Source organism: Coturnix japonica, chromosome 10 (assembly GCF_001577835.2).
Source record: "Coturnix japonica isolate 7356 chromosome 10, Coturnix japonica 2.1, whole genome shotgun sequence".
Lineage (NCBI taxonomy): Eukaryota > Metazoa > Chordata > Aves > Galliformes > Phasianidae > Coturnix > Coturnix japonica.
Window position 1 is genome coordinate 5,739,345 of NC_029525.1, and position 20,350 is coordinate 5,759,694.

Sequence of the window (20,350 nt, forward strand, 5' to 3'; positions counted from 1 at the left end):
GCGAGCCGCACACTGCGCTCCGCCCCGTCCGCCCGCACCGCCCCGCTCGCGGGGGGCGGTCCCGCCGCCGGTCCCGTCCGTCCCGGGGCGCCGGCGCGTCTGAGCGGAGCCGTGGGCAGCGCAGCGCGGGAGCCGCGATGGTACGAGCGGGTCGGGGCGGCGCGTTCCGGGGGTCCCGCCGTGGGGGGGGGCGGGGTGCGCGCCGTCGAGCCGAGCCCCGCGTCCGGTGAGGGGCGACGCCGCTGGGGCTCGGAGCGCCGCGTTCCGGGGCGCTGGGCTGTGCCGGGGACGGTCCGCTCCGCGAGCTGCCGGGCGGGCAATGAGGCCGCGGCCGGCCGGGATCCGCAGCCGAGTCTGTCTTGTTCGTCGCTCCCGGTTTTTGCCGGTTCGTCATTGGTTTCGGAGTGGAGTAACGCAGGTGTGACCCCGATTCCCTGCGCGGAGCACTCGGAGTAAGTAGTGAGAACTCCGGTGTGGTAACAAACCGGGCGGAATGTGAGTCACTGGTTATGAGCTCAGGGCTGTGAAGCGGAGCCCTGAACATCCGAGTAGAGGCACTTTTAAAAAAGAAAAAAACTTCTGCTCCAGCTCGGGCTGCGCTCGGACCATCCCGTTCCCCCCGGCCCCACCTGCCCGGGCGCGGCTCCTCACACCTGTGCCCGGCGGCGGTCGGGGCTCCGTGGTTCTCTGTACAAATACAGCGCTGCGGGGCTCGGGGAGCCGGGATTCCTGTCCCCGCGGAGGGGTCGGCTCCCCGACCGTCGCAGCCCTGCTCTTGGTGGGGGGGTTGTGAGGGAGAGGCCCGTGTGCTGAGCTGATTGTTTACCTGCAGATTGCAATCAGCTCTTACCCTCACCTTTGTTCCGTGGCGCTCCTTACGTCAGGGTGGCAGTGGCAGCTGTGGGCTCCCGGCGGTGATTGCTGTGCAGCTGTAGCTGAGCGCTGGGTGAGGCCGGGGCTGCCCGGATCAACACACCTCTCCTTACGGTCAGTTTTCAGCGGGCCCCAGCGGTTCCCTTCCAATGAAGGGATTGAATCGAAGTATGGTGCAGGTAAATACGTGTAACTAAGTGGTAACACGCTCAACCGATGTTACTTTTTCCAACAGAGGGAATTAACGTCTCCCACAAGATAACCCTCCTCTGGGAGCTGTTCGGGCCGCTGTTGTTGTGGTTTTGATTCACGATTGAAGTAGTCCTGAATTCCAGGAGCAGTATTTCTGTGATTGTCCTTATGCAGCCATTACAATGGAACCAGCCAAGATTGTTGTTCTATGAGCGCTGCTATGTCTCAGACCTCTCCCCAGGCTGGTGACCCAGCAGGTAGCTGTGTGTAAGCAGCTGGCAGCAGGGATGTCTGCCGACATTTCTGATGGCTGCTCACCAATATGAATCACACCGCTCACATCCTGAAACTTTATATGCTGTTCTCTGCTGTTTGAAAAAGTTATTTCCCTTTTTTCTTTCTTTCTTTCTTTCTTCTTCTTTTTTTTTTTTCTTTTCCTCTTGACAGCTTTGATTTCTTTGGAGGGGGAAAAATGGTAGCGCTGACATCAGATGCGTTTGTTTTGTGCTGTTCATTCACTTTGATACAGCGGAGCATGTGATGGTGACACTTGTGCAGCTATTCCTCTTACAGCCATTGTGCATCTCTCTCCTTAGGTCTGCTGGTGGGGCCACACAGCTGCATGCAGCTTAGCAGTGCGTGTGCTCTTTTCTGCTGGTTTATTTTTAATCCAGGTCAATATCTATATCTGGTTAATGGTGTGGTTTCAGAAGGAGTTCCGCAGTCATGGAATGGGTGAGCTGTTCTGTGGCTGTGTGCTGCAGTATGAGGTGGGAGTGAGAAACAGCAGGGTGAAACTGCCCTACAGCTGACAGCTTTAAGGAACACCTGAGAACTACTGGAATGCGTTCCTTTTGTTAAGCTTTGCATTTCGGCTATTTAAATTCAAGACTGTAGAATCACAGAATGGCTCGGGTTGGGAGGGACCTTAACGATCAGCTGAATTCCATGCCATGAGCAGGATTGCCAGCCTCCAGATCAGGCTGCCCAAGACCCCAACCAACTTGGTCTTAGCTGCCTCCAGCGCTGGGGCATCCATAGACTGTCTGGGCAGTGATTTCCTCTTAATATCTGTGAGGAAAGAATTCTTCATGAGGCCCTGGTACAGGCTGCCTGGAGAAGCTATGAAGAAGAAGAAGAGAAGCCCCATCTTTAGGAGTGTTCACAGCCAGGTTGGACGGGGTCCTTGGCAGCCTGATCGGGGGGTGGCAACCCTGCCCATGGCAGGGCCTCGGAACCAGATGACGCCTGATTTCAACACAGCTTGATATGGGTAGAGGTCAAGTATGTATCACTCCATCCAGCACGATGCTGAGCATGTCTTGATTACACATAGTGCTCAGGAAAGTCTGCAGAAATAGTAATTCTTAGTTGCCCTGAAAAGACTTGTTTGGCTTCAGAGTTTCATCCTAAAATAGCTTGTGTAAGGGACCATATACCGTCTTACATTTTCTTCCTGCATGAAATTCTCAGGCAAGACATTGATGTTTCTGTATTTGAAGAGTGCTTTCCTGTCTGGTGCTGCAGACAGTAGCATAAGCTGCAGCCTTGCTCTCTGCCAAAAGTGGGATAGCAGGGAGGGCAGCAGCATGTGCTTTGCATTATGTCTAGAGGTGCATTCACAGGAAAATCTTCCAGCTATATGGTATTCCTGTCTGGCTGATACATAAAATAGAGCAAAACACAGTAGCATGTTCAGTAGCAAAACTAGCGATTCATTCTTGATTTTGGTTTAAATCTGTACTGTGCATATTCTCTTTGCTTCTTGCTGGTCTGGACCTCAAGAACACCTTACTGGATATATGGTGCATGCTAGCGGACTAAAGAAAACATTAACATAGGCAGGATGTTGCCCATATGCAGCTTTTGCTTCTGGTAAAAGTTGAAAGTGTGACTGTATGTTATGTACATCCCAAACACTTTCCTGAGTTTTTGCCTTCCAGAATTGCTTTTTTTTTTTTTTTTATTTTATTTTATTTCCCTATGTGTAACTACTTTATAGTAATGGAAATGGGGTGAGAATGGCATTAGTAGCTTGTAACTAAACTCTTTACAGGCACTTCCCTTAACAAGAAGTAAGGGATAACTTGCCCTAGTCTTACTGCCTGCTCTTAAGGCATTGCTGCAGTATGGGAGGGGAAAGCTGAGATGTCTTTTTTGAGCTGTAGTGAAAAGTAGCAAGTGAAAGTGTCACTTCAATTTGCCTGTTCCCCTAAAAGGTCTCAGTAAGAATGTTAGCAATAAGCTCATCTTGAGGTACATTGTCACACTTGAAGCATTAAGCAGTTGCACACATCTTTGGAGAAGTTTTCTCAGCTCCTTTTGTAGTGATATTAACTATTTGGTTTTCTTTCAGCAGTACCAGTTTGATTTCTTCTCAGCTTCTAGGAATTAAGACAGTGATACTGATGGTAAAGGTCATGCGTGACCCTATTTAGGTTACATCTGACAAGAGAGAATTTCTTGTATTTTCCTGTTCCTGGTTTCAGCATCAGAAATGTTTGCGTGTTTAGATCTGCCACTTAAGATTGTATGTATTACTAATGTATAGCAATTAATATGCAAATATTTGGGTCTACAAAAGAATCCATTGACTCAGTAAAACCTAATTGAATTTGGTCGCAGCATCTGGTGAGGAAGGGAATGAAAAGGTAAGAGGTCATCTTTCTTGCTAAATTTTAGGCTCTTGTATTTACTTTGCCAAGGACCTTGTGTAACCCTGGGAATGAGCTTACTGTGCTTACAATGCAGTGTTCTGGCATGAATTGCAGTGGTTCTGCTGATAGAGACCTGCCTGGGATCACACTTACCATGTCAGCTTATTGGTTGTCAGATTTCTTGCTTACCTTTTGGTTCTGGTTGCTGCCACAACACATGGCTTATATGTGACAGATTAGTCAGATTCCTTTTTCTAAAGTGCTGTTGTCATGCAATACATCAGTCTGTTTGTTGTTTTCTGAACCTGGTTTCTAGATCTAGATGGTTTGTTGCTACTGGGCAGCATTATAGCTGCGTTAGAGGGGATTTTGTGCCTGAGTAAAGCAGTTGTTCTGGGAGCTAACGGCTCAGAACTTGAGGGAGGGGGGAAAATCAAAGCAGCACTTCTCAGAACTGGTGTGTATGTTTGTTTTACAAAAACAGTCCAACCCCTGTGCAAACCTAGAAATAACAGGCCTACATTGGTGAGAAAACACTGGCTTGTGTTGCTGTTGACTTTCTGGACAAAGACACTTTGCATATTCAAGATTTTGATTCAGTAGTACGAGAGAGGTTTACATCAGCACACAGGGCTATGTCCTTTGGAGAGAAACCTCATACAGGTTCTCTTAAACCTGTTCTTATCTGTTGGAGCTCAGTTGCTTCCCTGTTGTCCAGTTATCCAACAAGCTCCTTGGCAGACTGCAGTGTTGTTATTACCCTCATGGAAGTGCCTTTGCTACTTGGGAGTGTGGAAGTATTACAGCTGCATGGGCTACTTGCAGCTTGCAACCAGTGGACTCTGTTACCTGTTATGTGTTGTTCAGCTTTTATTTCTGTTATTTCTATTACATAGGCATAAAAGTATTCAAAAGTATCAGAGAAATGCTACAGTCAACATACTTTCTCCCTGTTGTGATATCAGAAGCAAGAGCTGCTTTGTTCTGAGTTGGTTGGGCCTTGAGCTCCCCTCCTCGCTGTGCCCTGGTCCCAGCCCAGCAGCTGCTGTCACGCTGTGGTCTCTGCTGTAGGAGCTGCCTTTCAGCTGGCCCTGGGTTCAGTTGCTCCCACCTCCTGCATCCACTGCGTTCCTGAGATGCTCTGGCTGTCCTGCCCAGGAAGTGCGGCTGTTGCTCACCTCCTGACTCATCCTCACCCAGCTCTCCTGTGCCCCACCTCCTGACTTCCTTTCTCCTGCCCCACCTCTGTGGCAGTGCAGTGCCCTCTGGGGAGAGCAGGTGTGTAGTGGTGTCTGGGCAGCGCCCTATCTCAGCTCCACCAAGTCATTGCTGTGGGGGAAAAGGTTTCTTACTGATGGTTAAGTATTTCTGGATGGTGATCCTTACATAATAAAACGTGCTCAGTATAAATTTGTGCATGGGCCTGGAGTTACCCCTTCATGTACAGCAGCAAGTACATCTGAGCTCAAGATGTGCATAAATAGCCCAGCAGGAGGGGTGGTTAAGGGTCCCTTCTCAAAGACAGACGTTTAGCTGCTGTTAAATCTATCAGTGCATTAGGTTCATGAGCTGCCCAGGTTTGTAAGTTTTGACTTGAAGCTGAGTCTATTCTTTTGAGTGAAGCCAGTGAAGAGCTGTCAAGGAAGGCAGTGTAGGTAGTTGGAGTATGAGTCAGAGTGGTGCTTATTGGAAAGGACATTTGAGGGGAACTGTGATGTCTGAGGAGTTGTCTAGTGGTATAAGAAAACAAGTTCAACACCTGTCCCATGCTTACAAGTTCATTTAGGAGTTAGCAGACCCTCAGTGTGCTTCTCAGTTGTTACAGGCTTGAAGTGCAGCACTCTGCCCACAGCTCCACGTGCTACTTTCCTGCCAGCTGTGTGATTTCAGCTGCCGCAGGCATCTCTGGAAGTGGCTTCTGGCTGTTGGCAGCAATGTGGAAGGTGACAGCACACCCACTTGAGGTGGGATGATGGTGGCTGGGTATTTGCTTAACCTACCTCACTAAAAAACGGGATGAAAATGCTTTAAACAAAGCCACGTTCCTCTAGAAGCTGTTCTGATGCTTTGTTCAGCAATCCGAAGTCTAAATAAATGTGTTTTTGGCACCCTGCAGACAGAGCTAGCAGTCTTGTAGTGACTAGCTGCACTTGTTCCCCAACAGGAAGTGTGAGGGTTTTTCTGTGCCAGCTCACTGAACCACTCACTGAATCACCTTCATCAGCTGAGCGTGAGTCTGCAACCAGTTTTCTGTCAGCCGTGTCTAATTTAAGCGTGGAAGCCGTGGTCAAGTCTGAACAGCGCAGCCTGATATCACTTGTAAAATATGGCATCTCCACTCTGGCAAATGTTCCTAACACTTGAGATTTTAAATCTTTCACGCTCATGTCTTATGAACTAACACGCTGCCAGATGTTTGATCCAGCACCTAGGACAGTCTTCTGTTTTCAATCTAACATTCCACAGCCTTTGAGAGGCTTTAAATTCTAGGCCATTCACTGTTGCTTGCTGTTATTTTTGTACTGATTTATGTCTTTTCCTGTGCTTTGAGCCGCATATTGCTAATAGCATAAATACAGAAGATGGAAATTGGGGCTTTTTGTCAGTAATACATTTGCATTGCCAAGCGGTAGTCAAGAATTTCTTTTTGTGTTTGTTTTTTTTTCTGCCTTGAGGGATACAAGTCTGTGCAATGCCCGAGCACTTCCGAATTGCTTTTGCAGTTGGATCTTAACCCTGTGCTACTCCGGCTTTGTAGATTAATTATGCTAGTTCAGAGTATTCTAATTTCTTTTTCAAATACTGCTATGGTGTCTCAAATCTGGTCTATTAGGCTGCAACCTCTGCATGCTAATAGCTTTTTGGCATGCAAGTACTGTCTGTTTGGGCTGGGCTGGTGGGAAGGTTCCCGGGACAAAGGTTGTCCTATGTGATAATGCAGTAAATTCTGTTGTTTTCTTTGAGCTATTGTACATCTCTGGATGAGCTCCTTTACATAGCTCAATTTTTGGGCTACCAATTACAGATGTTTTGGTATATGAACTGTAAAGTATTTCATTTAAGTGAAAGCGGTGTTCTTAAGCTGTATTGAAGCTTAAGAGCTTGTATTTTCATTGGATCTAATCTTAACTGCCATTTTGTGGTACTCAAAGGCAAATGCTGCATGCCCTTAAGTGAGAGCACTTATTTTCTTTCAGTATGAGAAAAATTCAGTTGGTCAGTTGTGGAGTCATTTGATTCTGATTGTATTCCACATACGCATTTGTCCTTTCTTTAGATATAAGAAAACAGTATTTGAATAGTCATGCTTCTGGTACAGATACAGTTAAATGAGGTTTTCCCAACTTGATGAGATACATTCCGTAAAGGATACTGTTTGTGTAGACTTATTGATTCAAGGAAATCAAGAATAAAATAAAATTTAAAAAAAGATATTTGACTGTAAATTAAAATGCAAAAGTAGTTTCATTAAGTACAGAATTATTTCAGCTAAATTTCTGCTTCACCTCCCTTCCCTGTAAACTGGGACTGATTCACAGCTGTGTTTCCTGTTGCTGTTCTGTTGGTAGTCTCCAAGGCCTTTTTCAGTGCTTTGCCTTGACTTTAAATACATACTGGATTCTACTGTCTTGGCCAGTAATTGCTAGATTCAGCAAGCCAAAGGTTCCTACCAAAATACTCTGGTCATTGCAGTGCAAAAGTCAAAATAACTTGTTAGGGCAGGGCAGTTCTGATTGTGGCTGTTGTGTGTAACCTGCACAACTTGGGCAGATGGTGTGAGGTGGCCTTTTGTGGGTGGATGGCCCTATTTGGGGGTGGAAGTGTGGGCCTACTGCAGTATAGTAACACTGTTAAGCCTGCAGAGATGCTCATGGGAGGAGTGTTAAAAATACATCAGTTGGGTCCTGAGTGGTCTGTGTGTTGTTCGCATTTTACACCTTTTACTTGCTCTGCAGTGGCTGGTGGCTCTTCAAAGCATCTTCCTGCTTCTTCTGTAGTACCAGGAGGTCCTGGTAGAGCCAGTGTGTGCTGGCTGTGGCAGTCAGGGATGGTGTTGGTGTGAGGAGGAACATTTTATTTCCAGCTAAGTGACAGGGCACAGTGTGCTGCTGAGGGTTATGCTCTGCTTCCAGAACACTGTGAAGACTCATGTCATTCTTTGGAGACCCTACTTCATGGGAATGGATTATCAGCAAGTAGTCAGGGCTCTTAAAGTTGGAGTTGCAGTAACTTCTATAGACTGTGCTATTTGTTGTGGGTTGTGTGGGTGTATTTTTATTTTGAAAGACTGAATTAAGCTTGATATGGCTAGGAAGAAGAGAAATGAACTTAAATGTTCAGAGATTCAGATGTGACACTGCATGCTTCTACAGAGGTCTGATTCAGGATTTGGCCCTCAATGAACAAAAACTGGACTTTAAAGCAAAGTTACGTGGGAGGAGGCAAGATGACTTCATTGTAGGCGAGGCCACTCTGTTGTTTTCTGGTGTTGTTGCAGTCTCTGTGTTGGGTTGTGATTACAGAGGTCAAGGCACTCTTTCTTTCCTTTGAGAGGACAGGGATAGGTATTGAGCACATCAATTAGAAGCATACCTACTCAAGTGAAAAAGGACATGGTGCCTGAGTGTGAAACTCAGGCTGTGTTGGATCCCCTTAAGCTCAGTAACTGCCCAAATGCTAATTTGGTGTTTTAAATGACTTAAGGATAATTGTCTGTTGTGGTTGTTCTTGTCTTACAGCACCCTGTAATAATTTGTATCTGTATGGCAATAAAGAACTAGATCCAACCTACTGGCAAAAGTAATTTGCCCAATTTGATATTCGCTTTAAATAGCAATTGAATCAGTTTGTACGATGCTCTACAGTTAATTAAACTGAAATTTGCTTCAACTGAAATTGGACTTATTTTCCAAACCATAACATATGATGACAGAGGCTCATCTGCTCTAGCTTAAAGCTGCCTTCACACACACACAGTTCTCCTCAGAACTTCACAGATCTTGGCCTCAGTCTCAGGAATATGTCAGTTTAACCAATTGTGAGGCTACAAAGTGGTTAAACTTAAGCAGCATACGGTAGTACAGAATGGGACTGATTATTCTGTGTAGATAAATAGTATTGTTAACTTTTCAGCTTTTATATGGAAAGGAATTTACAGTGCCAGTTACCCAGCTGGCTTTTCCAGGGTTCTTAGAGCTATTCCCATGGGTACTACTCTTTAAAGCTGTTCTAGTGGTAAGTAGGATTTCTGGTTCTAGGGCTCTTAATGTCTGAAATACCGGCACACCCAGTCCCCAGAGACCTGATCTCAGTATGCAGAATAAGTTGATGACCAGCAGTGGTTTCTTCCTGTAGTTTAGTTTGTGCTCTTATTCTTGGTTCATTCTAGGAACACTTGAAAGGAAGCAAAAGAACAGCGAATGCTTATTCCCGTATTTGGTATAATTCCAGACAAAATGAGTATACCTTACTCACTGAGTAACGGATGATAATGCTTCTGGAAAAACAAGCCCTCCTTAAACCGTGGTTTTATCTTTAAATGGACACATCAGGCTTATTTTCCTCGTAGTTGCATACAGTATAGCGCAGAATCACAGAGTTGCTAAGCAGTCAGGTAGAGCTAGTAGAGTGAAGAGGATTAAGATAAATATTCATTAGAACAATAAAAGCTTGTATTTATGTATTTGTAAGTCCTTCTTCTGTGGCAGGTTCCATTAGCACGCTGCATTAGTGGAGTTATTTAAAATTACATTGAGTAGGATTGGAGATAGTGGAGGTTATGAAGAACTTGTATCAAAATAGATGCTTTGCTTTTAACTGCTGTTAGTGGAAGTGGAAAGAATAAATAAACGTAAAAGTCTGTTGCATCTTCTGTATTGCTTTTTGTTCCTTTTCACAGTACATATGAGGGCAGCTCTGAAACTAATGTCTCCCATTTTATTGCGTTGGCCCATGATGTCAGAGTTGGGTGTTGATGGTACGGCAGTAAAGGTTGAACCTTCCCACCAATATTCCATTGCATGTTGTTGCTGTGTGACAGGTGGCAGCAGAGGGGCAGTCTGACAGAATGGCGTCTGACATGGAAGTGCATAGGAAGCAAAGGTGTGTCACCAAATCCTTCATGTGGGAAAAAATGGCACCCACTGCTGAGCCAGTGGGCATCAGCACAGCCAGGGGGTGGGTCTGCATTTCAGCAGTGATGACAGTGACATGAAAGACAAGCCTTGTTCTGGATGGCCATGCAGGCTTTTGATTGTGGCATTGCAGGCTTTTTCATAACTGGCAAAAAGGCTTAGCTAATGGTGGTGACTATGTTGAAGTGTTTTGTGGCTGAGAATTTGCGCTATCAGCTAGTGTAACTGTGCTCTTTGTTGCAGTTTCCATGCAAAAAAATGGGAGGCATTACTTTTGGAGCAGCCTATGTAGTTGAATGAATTTGCGTTATTTTCTATATTCCTAGTGCAGATCTGGTGTGGAGGGGGATCCCAAGTCCAAAGCCTACTTTCATTAACAGGAGCTAATGAAGAAAGCCATACTTAGAATTAAGCAAATACAGTGTGCTTCAGGAGAGCATTTTAATCACTAGCACCATACTCCCTATTTCCTGTTGACATAACTGGCTGCTTTACCTGCTTCCATGCAGCTCACCTGTGAGAAATACCCCTTAATTCTGAGACAGCAGACTTTGGTTTTTAGTTCAGGAGACCTGATCTTGCTAAGTGTTGCAGTCTGTACTTAGATTAACTAAACTTTAGTTGCATACAGCAGGGTATCCAAAATTAAATTGTTCTGAATGCGTTCTTGGGAGAACTAGAAATTACCAGGGACAAGGGATCTGAAACTCAACCAGAAAAGCAGAAGGCAATTCAAAGCTTTCAAATGAGATCAGTCTTGGTGACAGAGGATGCCTTAGAGTTTTAAGTCTGTAACCCTTTGCCAGTCCCAAAAGTTTCTTTTATGGGAAGGAATTGCAGTGCTGTTTGTCCTGAAAATAGTCTTCACTATATGAAAGAAATCAAGTGCTGCAGGAAGTATATTTGGGCTTTGTTGACAGTACAGCTTGTACTTCTTGGTGTGTAGGCAGATAACTCAGGAGTCTGCAGACACTGTAAGGATGTTCTGATGAATCTGAAGGTAGTAGTTTGAGTGTGATGGAAAAGCATATTACCACAGTTAGTGAATTAACCATGAATAGCTATTTAGTCTGACCTGCTGGAAGCAGGTGTTCAGGTAATTTCAGCATTCAGATAATTTCTTAATGGTACAGGCAGAGGCATTATTGTACATGCAGTCATTAGGTAGCTTGTTACTCGACTCTTTTGGTATGTGGGTCTGCCCTCAGTCCAGAATCTGTTTAAAAATATATGTAAAATTACAGGAAGATTGAGCAGGTGCATTTTGCTGTTATGCGGGAGGATTTTTCTTTGCACTGAGCCTGGGTAGCTGGAATGCTAAGGATGCGTGCGGTCTCTTTTCTCCTGGTTAAGTGACCCTTGTGCTGGGAGGTTAAGGTGACAGCAGCCATGGGCTGATGCTATTCTTTTTTTACAGTGAGATTAAACAATTTCTTCTTGAAGAAAGAAGCTTATGGTATTTTTCTGTGTGGATTTTATAACTCTTAGTCCTGTTCATCAAAACATGTGCAAGTGCTTTGCAGTTGGGGTAGCTAATAGGCACTCAGTTAGCAACTGGAATTTTTGGCAGCTGTGATGAATTCTTGTCCCTTCTATTTTGAAGGGTTGAACTTCCAGTAGCTGGAGTTCTCTGCCTACTGATTTCTCAGTTCTTTAATCCTCTGCACAGGCTCCTCCTTGGCAGCAATTTGGCAGGCTTTTTCCTCTCCTAGAATGTTCTGTAGAGTACACAGAGGGTTGCTAATCGATGACCTACATGGGGAAACAGGCAAAAATGGTGAAGCTTCCTAAAGAAGCATGAAGTTCCTCAAATCCTACGGAGCAGCTATCAAAAGCTGTTTGTCCTGTGTCTGAAAGTCAATTTTCTCTCTGGCTGGCTTTCAGCTTGGAGCTGTTAGAGCCGAGGCAGTCTGATCATAACCAGAGCGTTACAGCTTGTGCTGAATCCCTGATACTCAGGAGCAGTTCAACAGCTGGTAAGTTAGTGTAGTGGAAAAGTGTTCAGTAGAAGGTACTGATGGTAACTTCCTGCTTCTCTAGAATCCATTTAAGTATTCGTATGGCTCTTCTTCCTGGTCTGCTCCTAAAATGCAGCCAGGATCTGTGACCGGGTTATGAGCCAAGGCCCTGAATTTTGCAACTGGAGTCACCAGTTTTCTACGGGAGTATCCAGTTTTGTTTAAAAATAATTTCACAAGAGCTACAATTAGATCTTCAAGTTAGAACTCAAGGAAACCTGTTTCTTTGCCTTGCTCCCCTCTAGGACTTTGAAAGTGTTTTGTCATTCTGCCCTTTTTGGATGCAGGGCCAGCAAGGAGGTACTAATCCTGTTTCTGTGCTCTCATTGGGACTGCAGGTGTACAAACAGGAAAGGAAAAAACAAAGGGGAAGTTAATATCATCTGATTGCCAAAACAAAAAAGCAACAATTTAGTAGCTAAAATTACGTCCGAGCTGGTAACAGGATACTGTGAACAATGAAGGACTTTAAAAAAAAAAAAAAAGTCCAGTAGCTCAATGTGTCCTTTTAGGGCTTGTTTTGCATTTATTATATGCCAGTTGAAATTCGGAGGGCTGGAAATCACCTCACTGAAGTGAACTCATTTATGTTTATAGTGTGTTACCTTACTGAGAAGCTTAGTCATGGGTTGTTGTTGGTACTGCTGACAGCTTGGGAATATACTCAAGATCTAAAACTGGGTAAAAGCCACCTTTTGGGGGCTTCTTCCTTAATTTCTGTTCCTGGCTTTCAGTCTGTAGTGAGGCAGTGTGTGAGAACTTTATTGTGGAGTACCACAGCTGTGATCACTCTTTCTGTGGATGCTGCTTTCTTCTGGTGCTGTTTCTATTAGGAAGTAGAAGTGAATATACCTGGGGGTATTTTCCTAATGGCTGCCACAGCCTCTGTGTTGCCTAGCTTTTAGGTGCCTGAATAGCGTATGGTGCGTGAGGAGGCTGGACTCCTGTGCTGGTTCTTACAGGCTGTGTTGCCTTCTGCCATGTGATGTATGCCGGATCCCCAGCAGGCTGAGTGCCTGATCTTTGTTAAGCAGAAAGGTGAAAAATGGATTGAATGTAAGACGGGATGGCCATGTCTGTGCTGGAGAGGTGGTGGGAGCCTAGCTTGATCCAGGTATGTTGTGTCCAGCTGCAACATGAAGTTCTAGACCTTCTAGGCCACCCTAATTGTTCTCCCAGCTGTACAGATGGAACATGTGATTCTAACCTCATGTAGAAAACTGATGCTTGTCCTCTCCTTGATCAGTGCATGACCTTGAAATACTCAGTCTGAGTGTGTGGTCACACCCTGTTGGTGCTTGTGATTGTCGTCCAGGACTTTCCCTTGGAGACCCTTTCCTTCCCGCCTGCCTTTGCCAAGCTCTTCCTGTCCTCCACTGCAGCTCTTGCAGGGCTGCCCCGCTTTCTTACAAGCTTCATGTGATTTTTGCATTTCTCTTAAATCTTACACATCTATTCACTCTCATGGATAAGTTTCACCTCCACTAGCAGTTCTGAATGTGTTTAATCTTGCCCAGGCAATAGTGCTTAAATGGTGCAAACACCGAAACTGTTGTATTTTGGAAGGTGCTGGGTTCTATGTATCACATAGTGAAGGGCAGCTTATGAGGAAACAGATCAAGTTTTATTTTGTGCTTTGTAGTGAGGGAGTTGAGAAGAAAATGGATATCCAACTGCATCACAGACCTGATTGTATGAGTATGTTGTGTTATTACTTAAATGCTGTTATTCTGGAATGTGACTTCACAGTAGCTCAAGACATTTTCCTTTTCTTAGTACTCCATACAGTAACTGCTGCTGGGTGTTGGAGTGGGAATGGGAAAAAGCAGTGCACTGAAATGTATACGCTATTCAGTTTGTCATGCATTTGCACTAAATTGATGTTCATCACTGCTAACATCTCCAATAGCATGGAAAAATGTGCCACTAGATATTGCCTGCACACCACTGACCACAGCTGTGTGTTAGAAGGTGATACAGGGAAGTCTTCTTGTAATGGTAGCACAAGACTGTTACTGTACAACTTAAAATGCGGACAGTATCTTTTTGAAGTTGTGGTTAACACAGTTCCTAAAAGCAATACAATGACTTCAGAACTGGATTCCAGAATAAGTCTGTTCTTGCAAAATGTACTGTGGCAACTTTAATCCCTACAAATAACTGAAACCTCTTTAACAACTTATTTAAAATATATTTCCCCTTCTGATAGCCTTTCTGAAGAACCAGTGGGCACTTTTAGACTCATCCATGACTGAATTCCTGGTGGCGCACTGTGTAGCGTCCTGGGCTTCACCTGGTGCTCTCCATTGCAAACACTAAGAAAGCCAAACCTTGCTAAACATTATGTAACTTGACAGGAGCAAACTCTAAAGCACAACACCTGCAGGCTGCATCCTGTGCTTTTGGACTGTGAGTAATGAAATCCTGGCAGTTGGGCATTGCAAAGGGATGCGCAGAAGCACATCTGTGTATCTAATGATTTGATTGTTTAAGCTACTGATGCTGAGGTGCTTTCATTAATTGGATGAGGCATGTTTAGATGCATGACGGCGTTTTTCATACTTAATGTGAACAATCACTGTTGGGGAACCAGAAAGGCACTGGCTATGATAGTTGCAGATCACATACCTCATGTGCAATGTATTTTTCCACTGCTGCTTCTCCAGAGGATACAGAACTACGTGCTAAAAGAACCTTGTAGAAAATACATTGTTATTCCTCAGTTATTATACCTAAAGACAACCAAAGTATGTGGTGGCTTCGATGTAAGTTTTGAGTGAACTTGTAAATTCCAAACCCATGTCTCCAGATGACTAACTGTATAATATCGCATCCCAGCCTGTGTGCTGGGACAGTTGGTGTATTCTACAACTTGTGCCTTTACCTTCTCAGCAGTAAGCTTACAGTCCTGCAGCAGGGTAGCATGCTGTCCTCAATGACCTCAGCAGGGTGTATGGCCTGCTCCAGGTGAATCAACCCCACTCCTGCATCCAGTAGCATTAATGGTTCTGGGAGATAATAGGATGGCTGAGAGCTGTGTACTCTTGCCTAGCATCACACCTGGTGTACAGCTATGTCAAAGGGCTGCCAGAACAGGAGGAAATATAATAAGTGTTGAAATTAGCAGCTTTTAATTAGGTTCCAATCAATGGGCATCTGAAGTGATAGAGTGAGGTTTTATGCTATGAATGAAACTTAAAATTAATAGGGAATTGTGAAGTGAGGGGCTGATCTGCCAAATGTAATCTGACAAGGCATCACCAGTACATGAGTTTTTAGATACTAGTTTTTAATGCTAGTACTTAAATGCAATGCATCCTGCAGAAAAGGCAGTTCACATAATTTATGATGCAAGCCCAGATATTCTACTGAAGAATACTTTCCAATAGCCTGTTCCTTATCCTAAAAAATAATAAAAATCTAAATTAAGAAAACTGATCCTTAATTATGAATGTACTGATAGAATGCGCTTGAAATACTAAGACCTGTTTTCTTGCAGTAGTGAAACAAAAATTCAGACTTGTTCATTTGCTTTAGTTGCTACCTTTATACCTGTACGAATTTAAAAGATCTGTGTCTGCTAAAGGTTACCTTGGAGGGTACTTGAAGCTCCAGTTCTGTGAGCAATGATGGTACTCTTCACTTCAGTGCAGTAGAGTGAATGGCATTTGTAACTTCCATTTTCAGGTAGTGCTCTGAAATCTGAACTGTGTGGACATGGATGAGAAAACTTACATCTTCTGGGTTATGTATTCCATTACTTTTTTCCTCTGAGAGAGCGCTACCTATAAAAATGGATAGGGTAGCTCTGTTGTCTTTCCTTCCAGTTCTGTGGGGTAAACCTTCATAATAATAAAAGTGGGAGAACAGGTTGACAAGCTATTACAAATAGCTGGATGTTTCACTGTTCTTTGTTCTTTTATAATGCTAAGTTTAAAATTAGAAGAATTGCATCTTCAAAAGCTTGAATGAGTTTCAGTAGTTCATCTGTTGAATAATTCATGTTGAAGTTTGTTTGCACATTGTTTATGGTACTGAAAAGAACCTGGAGCAACTGCTTCAAAAGAGATCTACCACCTTCCTTTATTCACCTCTGCCCAGTAACGTTTAAAAACAAATGTGCTGCAAAATCATTCTAGCTGAGTAAAGGCTGGCACCACGCCTGACTTCAGTGCTGTGTAATGAGTGCCCTCCAAATCATCCCCTCTTCTGCGTTGTCTTTATTCCATGGAAAACATGTTCCAATGCAGTTAAAGCTTGTTTCCAGTCTGGCTTTTGTTGTTGTTATCAGGTTTGTATGGCTGCTATGGCCCAGAACAAGCAGCTTGACTATAAACTGAGCTGTGCTGGTGTGTTGTGTTCGGTTTATTCTTAGAGGCTGAAGGGGTGTCTGTCTGTCTTTAGGAAACTTGTAATTAACTTCTTCAGGCTGTGCTAGTGGTGGTTAGCACAGCATCAAGGAGCAGGTTAGGGCTTTTTCTAATTGGTCAGCAGAAAAGCGTGACTGACTGTGGTTGCAAGGAACTGTGATTGTGTAGAGGAAGAAATGCAACTTGAGATCCCTAAGAAAGGGCTTTCCTGTAAATTCTGAACTAGGTGGGTTGTTTTTTTCCAATGGGAAAAATAGATTTGTGTGGAAATGGTTTTATAAATGTAGGAGCACGTACTGCACCAGTGCCTTGTTTTCAAACACAACAGATCAGTGCTCCAAAAGTTTATGGCATCAAGTCAAATTCTTGATGGTTTTAGAATCTTACCTAATCACATCAACGTGGAATCTGAGGAGAACACTGAATATGCAGTAGTAGAAAATGAGCAGTGGTTGTGGTCTGCAGTCAGCTGCAATGTCTCTGTTGCTGCACACATCTACCTTTAATTTCTGAAGTAGCAGAAGGTTTACATTCTGGCCTGTTGCTGAAGCAGGAGTTGGAGCTGCCTGCTCACCTGAGGCATTCTCAAGAACCAGATGTGCTGTGGATGGCTGCTGCTTTACAAAATCAAAGGTCAAATGAGGCAAAAATGGGTAGCACTCATAGGGGAGAAAAGGGACAAAGCACAATTGTGTAAGTAGCGGAGTTAGAGATTTGAATAAAGCTCCTTATGAGTTCCAGTGACTGAAGTGAAAGCCCTGGAAATGGACCAGTAGGGTTGGTATTATCCAAAGGCTAATTAAAGTGTGCTGAACCCTTAGAGTCAGCACCATGGGAGTCTGGAGAGTGTGTCAGTATTTCTTTCATAGGAAGCTGCTTTTACATATGGCTTCTGGGACTCCCTTCATCACTTAGTATTCTTTTTTCCTCTGGTTCTTGGCCCAACTTGAGCCTCAGAGTTTCAAGCCCAGGTGTGAGGAATGTGAAGAAAGAAACCGGTGTTGAAGGAGTATTATACTGGGGGGATTTGTCAGAGCGCGACAGACCTGTATGGGGTTAGCAGGAATCAGACCAGGTTTAACTCTACATACCTGCTGGCAAAGTAGTCACACTTACATGATGAAGGTGCACTTGTGCAGCTGAAGGGTATGTGGCAGGGTGCTATAGCTGCTGGTGTGGCATTTGGTCCATTTGTTTAGCTTGCCACTTTAACTGTACTGCTCTCACCCAGCTAGAACAAGGGCAGCATTTATGTCCTGTGGTTCTGAGGGGGTTATGAGGAATGTTATTTAGCAACCTGACGTGTAAACTTGAAGGAAAACTGTTTCAGTACAATTTGCCAGTTTGAGACAGAACTTTATTTTAAAAGGGCTGAAGATCTTGGCTTACGTACTTTGTATGGGGAGGGGAGTGGGGGAGGAAGCTGCCTCTGAGGACTTCAACAGAATGTAATGGATTGAGATGGCGAAAAGCAGATAAATGCTCAGGTTATCAATTTCCTTTTTATTTTTTGTATAGGCTGCCTGGGGCCTGAGGGAGGAGGAAGAGTACTCCTTCTTAATTGAAACGCTAACCTGAGATGTAAAGTCAATATACAGCTGGAGTTTTGTTGCTGAGCACTGTGTGAAACTCAGCTAGTTTTAGTTCACACTTCCAGTGACTCTTTTTTCTTGTTTGCTTAGTTTCTGTGGGTTTGATTTGGGGCTCAGTGCCTTCATGTCACATACAAGCAAGCTGAAGTCTTCAGACCATTGTGTATCTAAAACTTAAATTTTTCCTGATTAATTTTTTGCCCAGATTTGGGGACCTCAGTAAAAGTAACATGATTTGGCTTGAATTTTATTTGTTCTGAGTTTTCATTGTGAAGTTTGGCATTTGCTTAAGATGAAAGCTAGCAATCTTTCTGTTCTGAGGGTAAGATGCTAAAGATTTTAATATTAAAGAATATAAACAGGCTACTGATTAATCATTTTTAAATTATTATCCAATAAAACAATTCTTTTGAGACTTAAATCTCTAACTTGATAGAGGAACAGATGATGGTGATGAAGAAGGGAACAGTGTAGAATGTAAAATACTGAATAGAGATTTGCATCAATACAGTCTTGAGTTTTTTCTTGAGTCTTGAGGTTATTCACTTGGCCTGGGTTTCAATATTTGGATGCTTTACGTCTTATCACTTTTCCTGAGTGTTTAAATTGAACAAACCTTTGCTTTAAAGAGGTGTCTTCAATGAAGAAAACATTAATGGTTTTCTGATAGAAAGCCATGGTCAGACATAGATATGGCAAAACTGAAGGGGACAGAAATGTGGTACCACACACTGCTTTACTCCACATGCGCTTTAAAACAAAATCCCAGGAATCTGTCTGCATCAGTTCTGTTTTTTCCCCCAAGGCTGATACTTACCTTCCTGCTATTTCCCTTTAGCAGAAATAGTTTGAAATGGATGGGTCTTTGCAGTATTGATTTACAGCCATAAGCAGGTATTTAATTCTGAAAACTGGGTGATAAAGCTACTGGCTGTGTAAAACAAGCCTTTTAAAAAGTCAATTAAAACACAATTGGAGTACATTCAGTGCTTGTTTGGCTGGTGTCCCTGCTTAAAACATAACTATGCCAACTCAGCATCTGCAAGACTGAGTCTAATATGTATTCTGATAGCATCTGCTTTCTATAGCAGACATATGACAAAAGCTCATTTACAAATGAAATCAGTTGTCAGTAATCTGTTAAAAGCCTATAGCTATGAAGGGCTGGCTGTCTGAACCAGTTTTCTGTTAGTTTTCTTATTTAGCATTCAATTGATTGGAATATCTACATGAAGCATTCTAACCTTAACAAAAACAAAACAAAATAATCAAGAAGGAAGAAACCCATAAGCTTCAGGAGCAGAGTAGCAGTTCCCTGTGGAAAGCCATCTTTTGAATGGCAGTGGAACTGTCCCATAACCTATTAAATGAACTTCTAGACAAAGTTGATAAAGACTGCAGTTCTAGGGATCAAACATAGGCATGGCTGCAGCCTACGTAATAACCAAATCACATAGCTGTACTGTAAACTGTGGGGCTGGATATTTCCCTTTAATAATTCAACAGACAACCTCAGTGTTCCACTGGAGTGGAATGAGTGCTTCATGTTCCCAGTGCATTTCTCTGCTTCCATCTTCCTAGGACATCATCTTTACTGGAATACGCACTGCACTGCTTACCCAATAGAGATCACATGCATCCATCTTTAGCTTTTATCTTCTTGGTGCCTTATGAACTGCTATGGAAATATAGAGGTCTGTGGAGCTGGTATACAAGCTTAATGAAAATTGCAGTAAATAATTAAAAGTATGAGATATAACAGAAAAAAGATAATACAGCCTGATGAAATCTTAAGCATTATGTGTTATTTGGAAACTTATTCATTGACTTAGGAAAGACTGTCATAGAAGTCGGTGAAATAAAGTCAAGATATTAAATGAAAACATGCTAGTTTACAAGGCAGCAATATTACACGCTGTTAATGAAGCTGCCCTTATTACAGAGCTGACTGAATAAACATGCTAGAAATTGAGCAGGATGGCAAGTTGTAATTTCCATATGAATAATAGGCATGTGTGGGATGGCCTGGATATGAGAGCATCAGTAGGTTACACTCAGTGGGGTCTCTTGCTATAGTGTCCTTGTTGGTTAAATCAGCCCATGACAAAGGGATGAATTTCCTTGTGCAGGTGATTGGCTACAAGTTAAGTATTTTCATTCTCTTAATTCCCGCTTTTGTATCTCTACCTTGAACAGTTTAGGCTTTTCCTGCTGTTACCACTTACCATGCAGAAGAGTGAGTGCTTAGGTTTGGTCCTTATGTGTGTATCTAAAAACCCAGGGTGGTTTGTAAAGTTCTTTGAACTGGACCCTAATGGCCTTGGTGTGGATTGGGGCGGGGAACTTACTGACTGGCAGGAGAATGTGCTTTCTGGTGGTGTTCCTGTGAGCTCTGGTGTTGTTGCTGGAGGATCCTGCTGCCTTAGGCCCAAAGCAATAGGTAGGCTCTTTGTAGACTATAGGATGGGGATGAAGGTATAGCTGAGAAAGGGAAGACAGTCTGCTACTCACTGA

General features: G+C 43.5%; 1 protein-coding gene across 4 annotated transcripts in view; it reads left to right on the forward strand.

The window, feature by feature from the left end:
• Nucleotides 1-20,350, forward strand: part of MYO1E (myosin IE) — an 80,905-nt gene continuing 60,555 nt past the window's right edge. The window contains exon 1 of one of the 4 annotated variants that reach the window (XM_015872387.1): nucleotides 1-140. In XM_015872387.1, the coding sequence (XP_015727873.1) occupies nucleotides 138-140 (3 nt within the window). In that variant the 5' untranslated portion in view covers nucleotides 1-137. Of the gene's footprint in view, nucleotides 141-334; nucleotides 453-1,028; nucleotides 1,053-5,801; nucleotides 6,042-20,350 lie in introns of those variants that run through there. The other 3 variants (XM_015872388.2, XM_015872386.1, XM_032446788.1) reach the window with 3 other exon arrangements.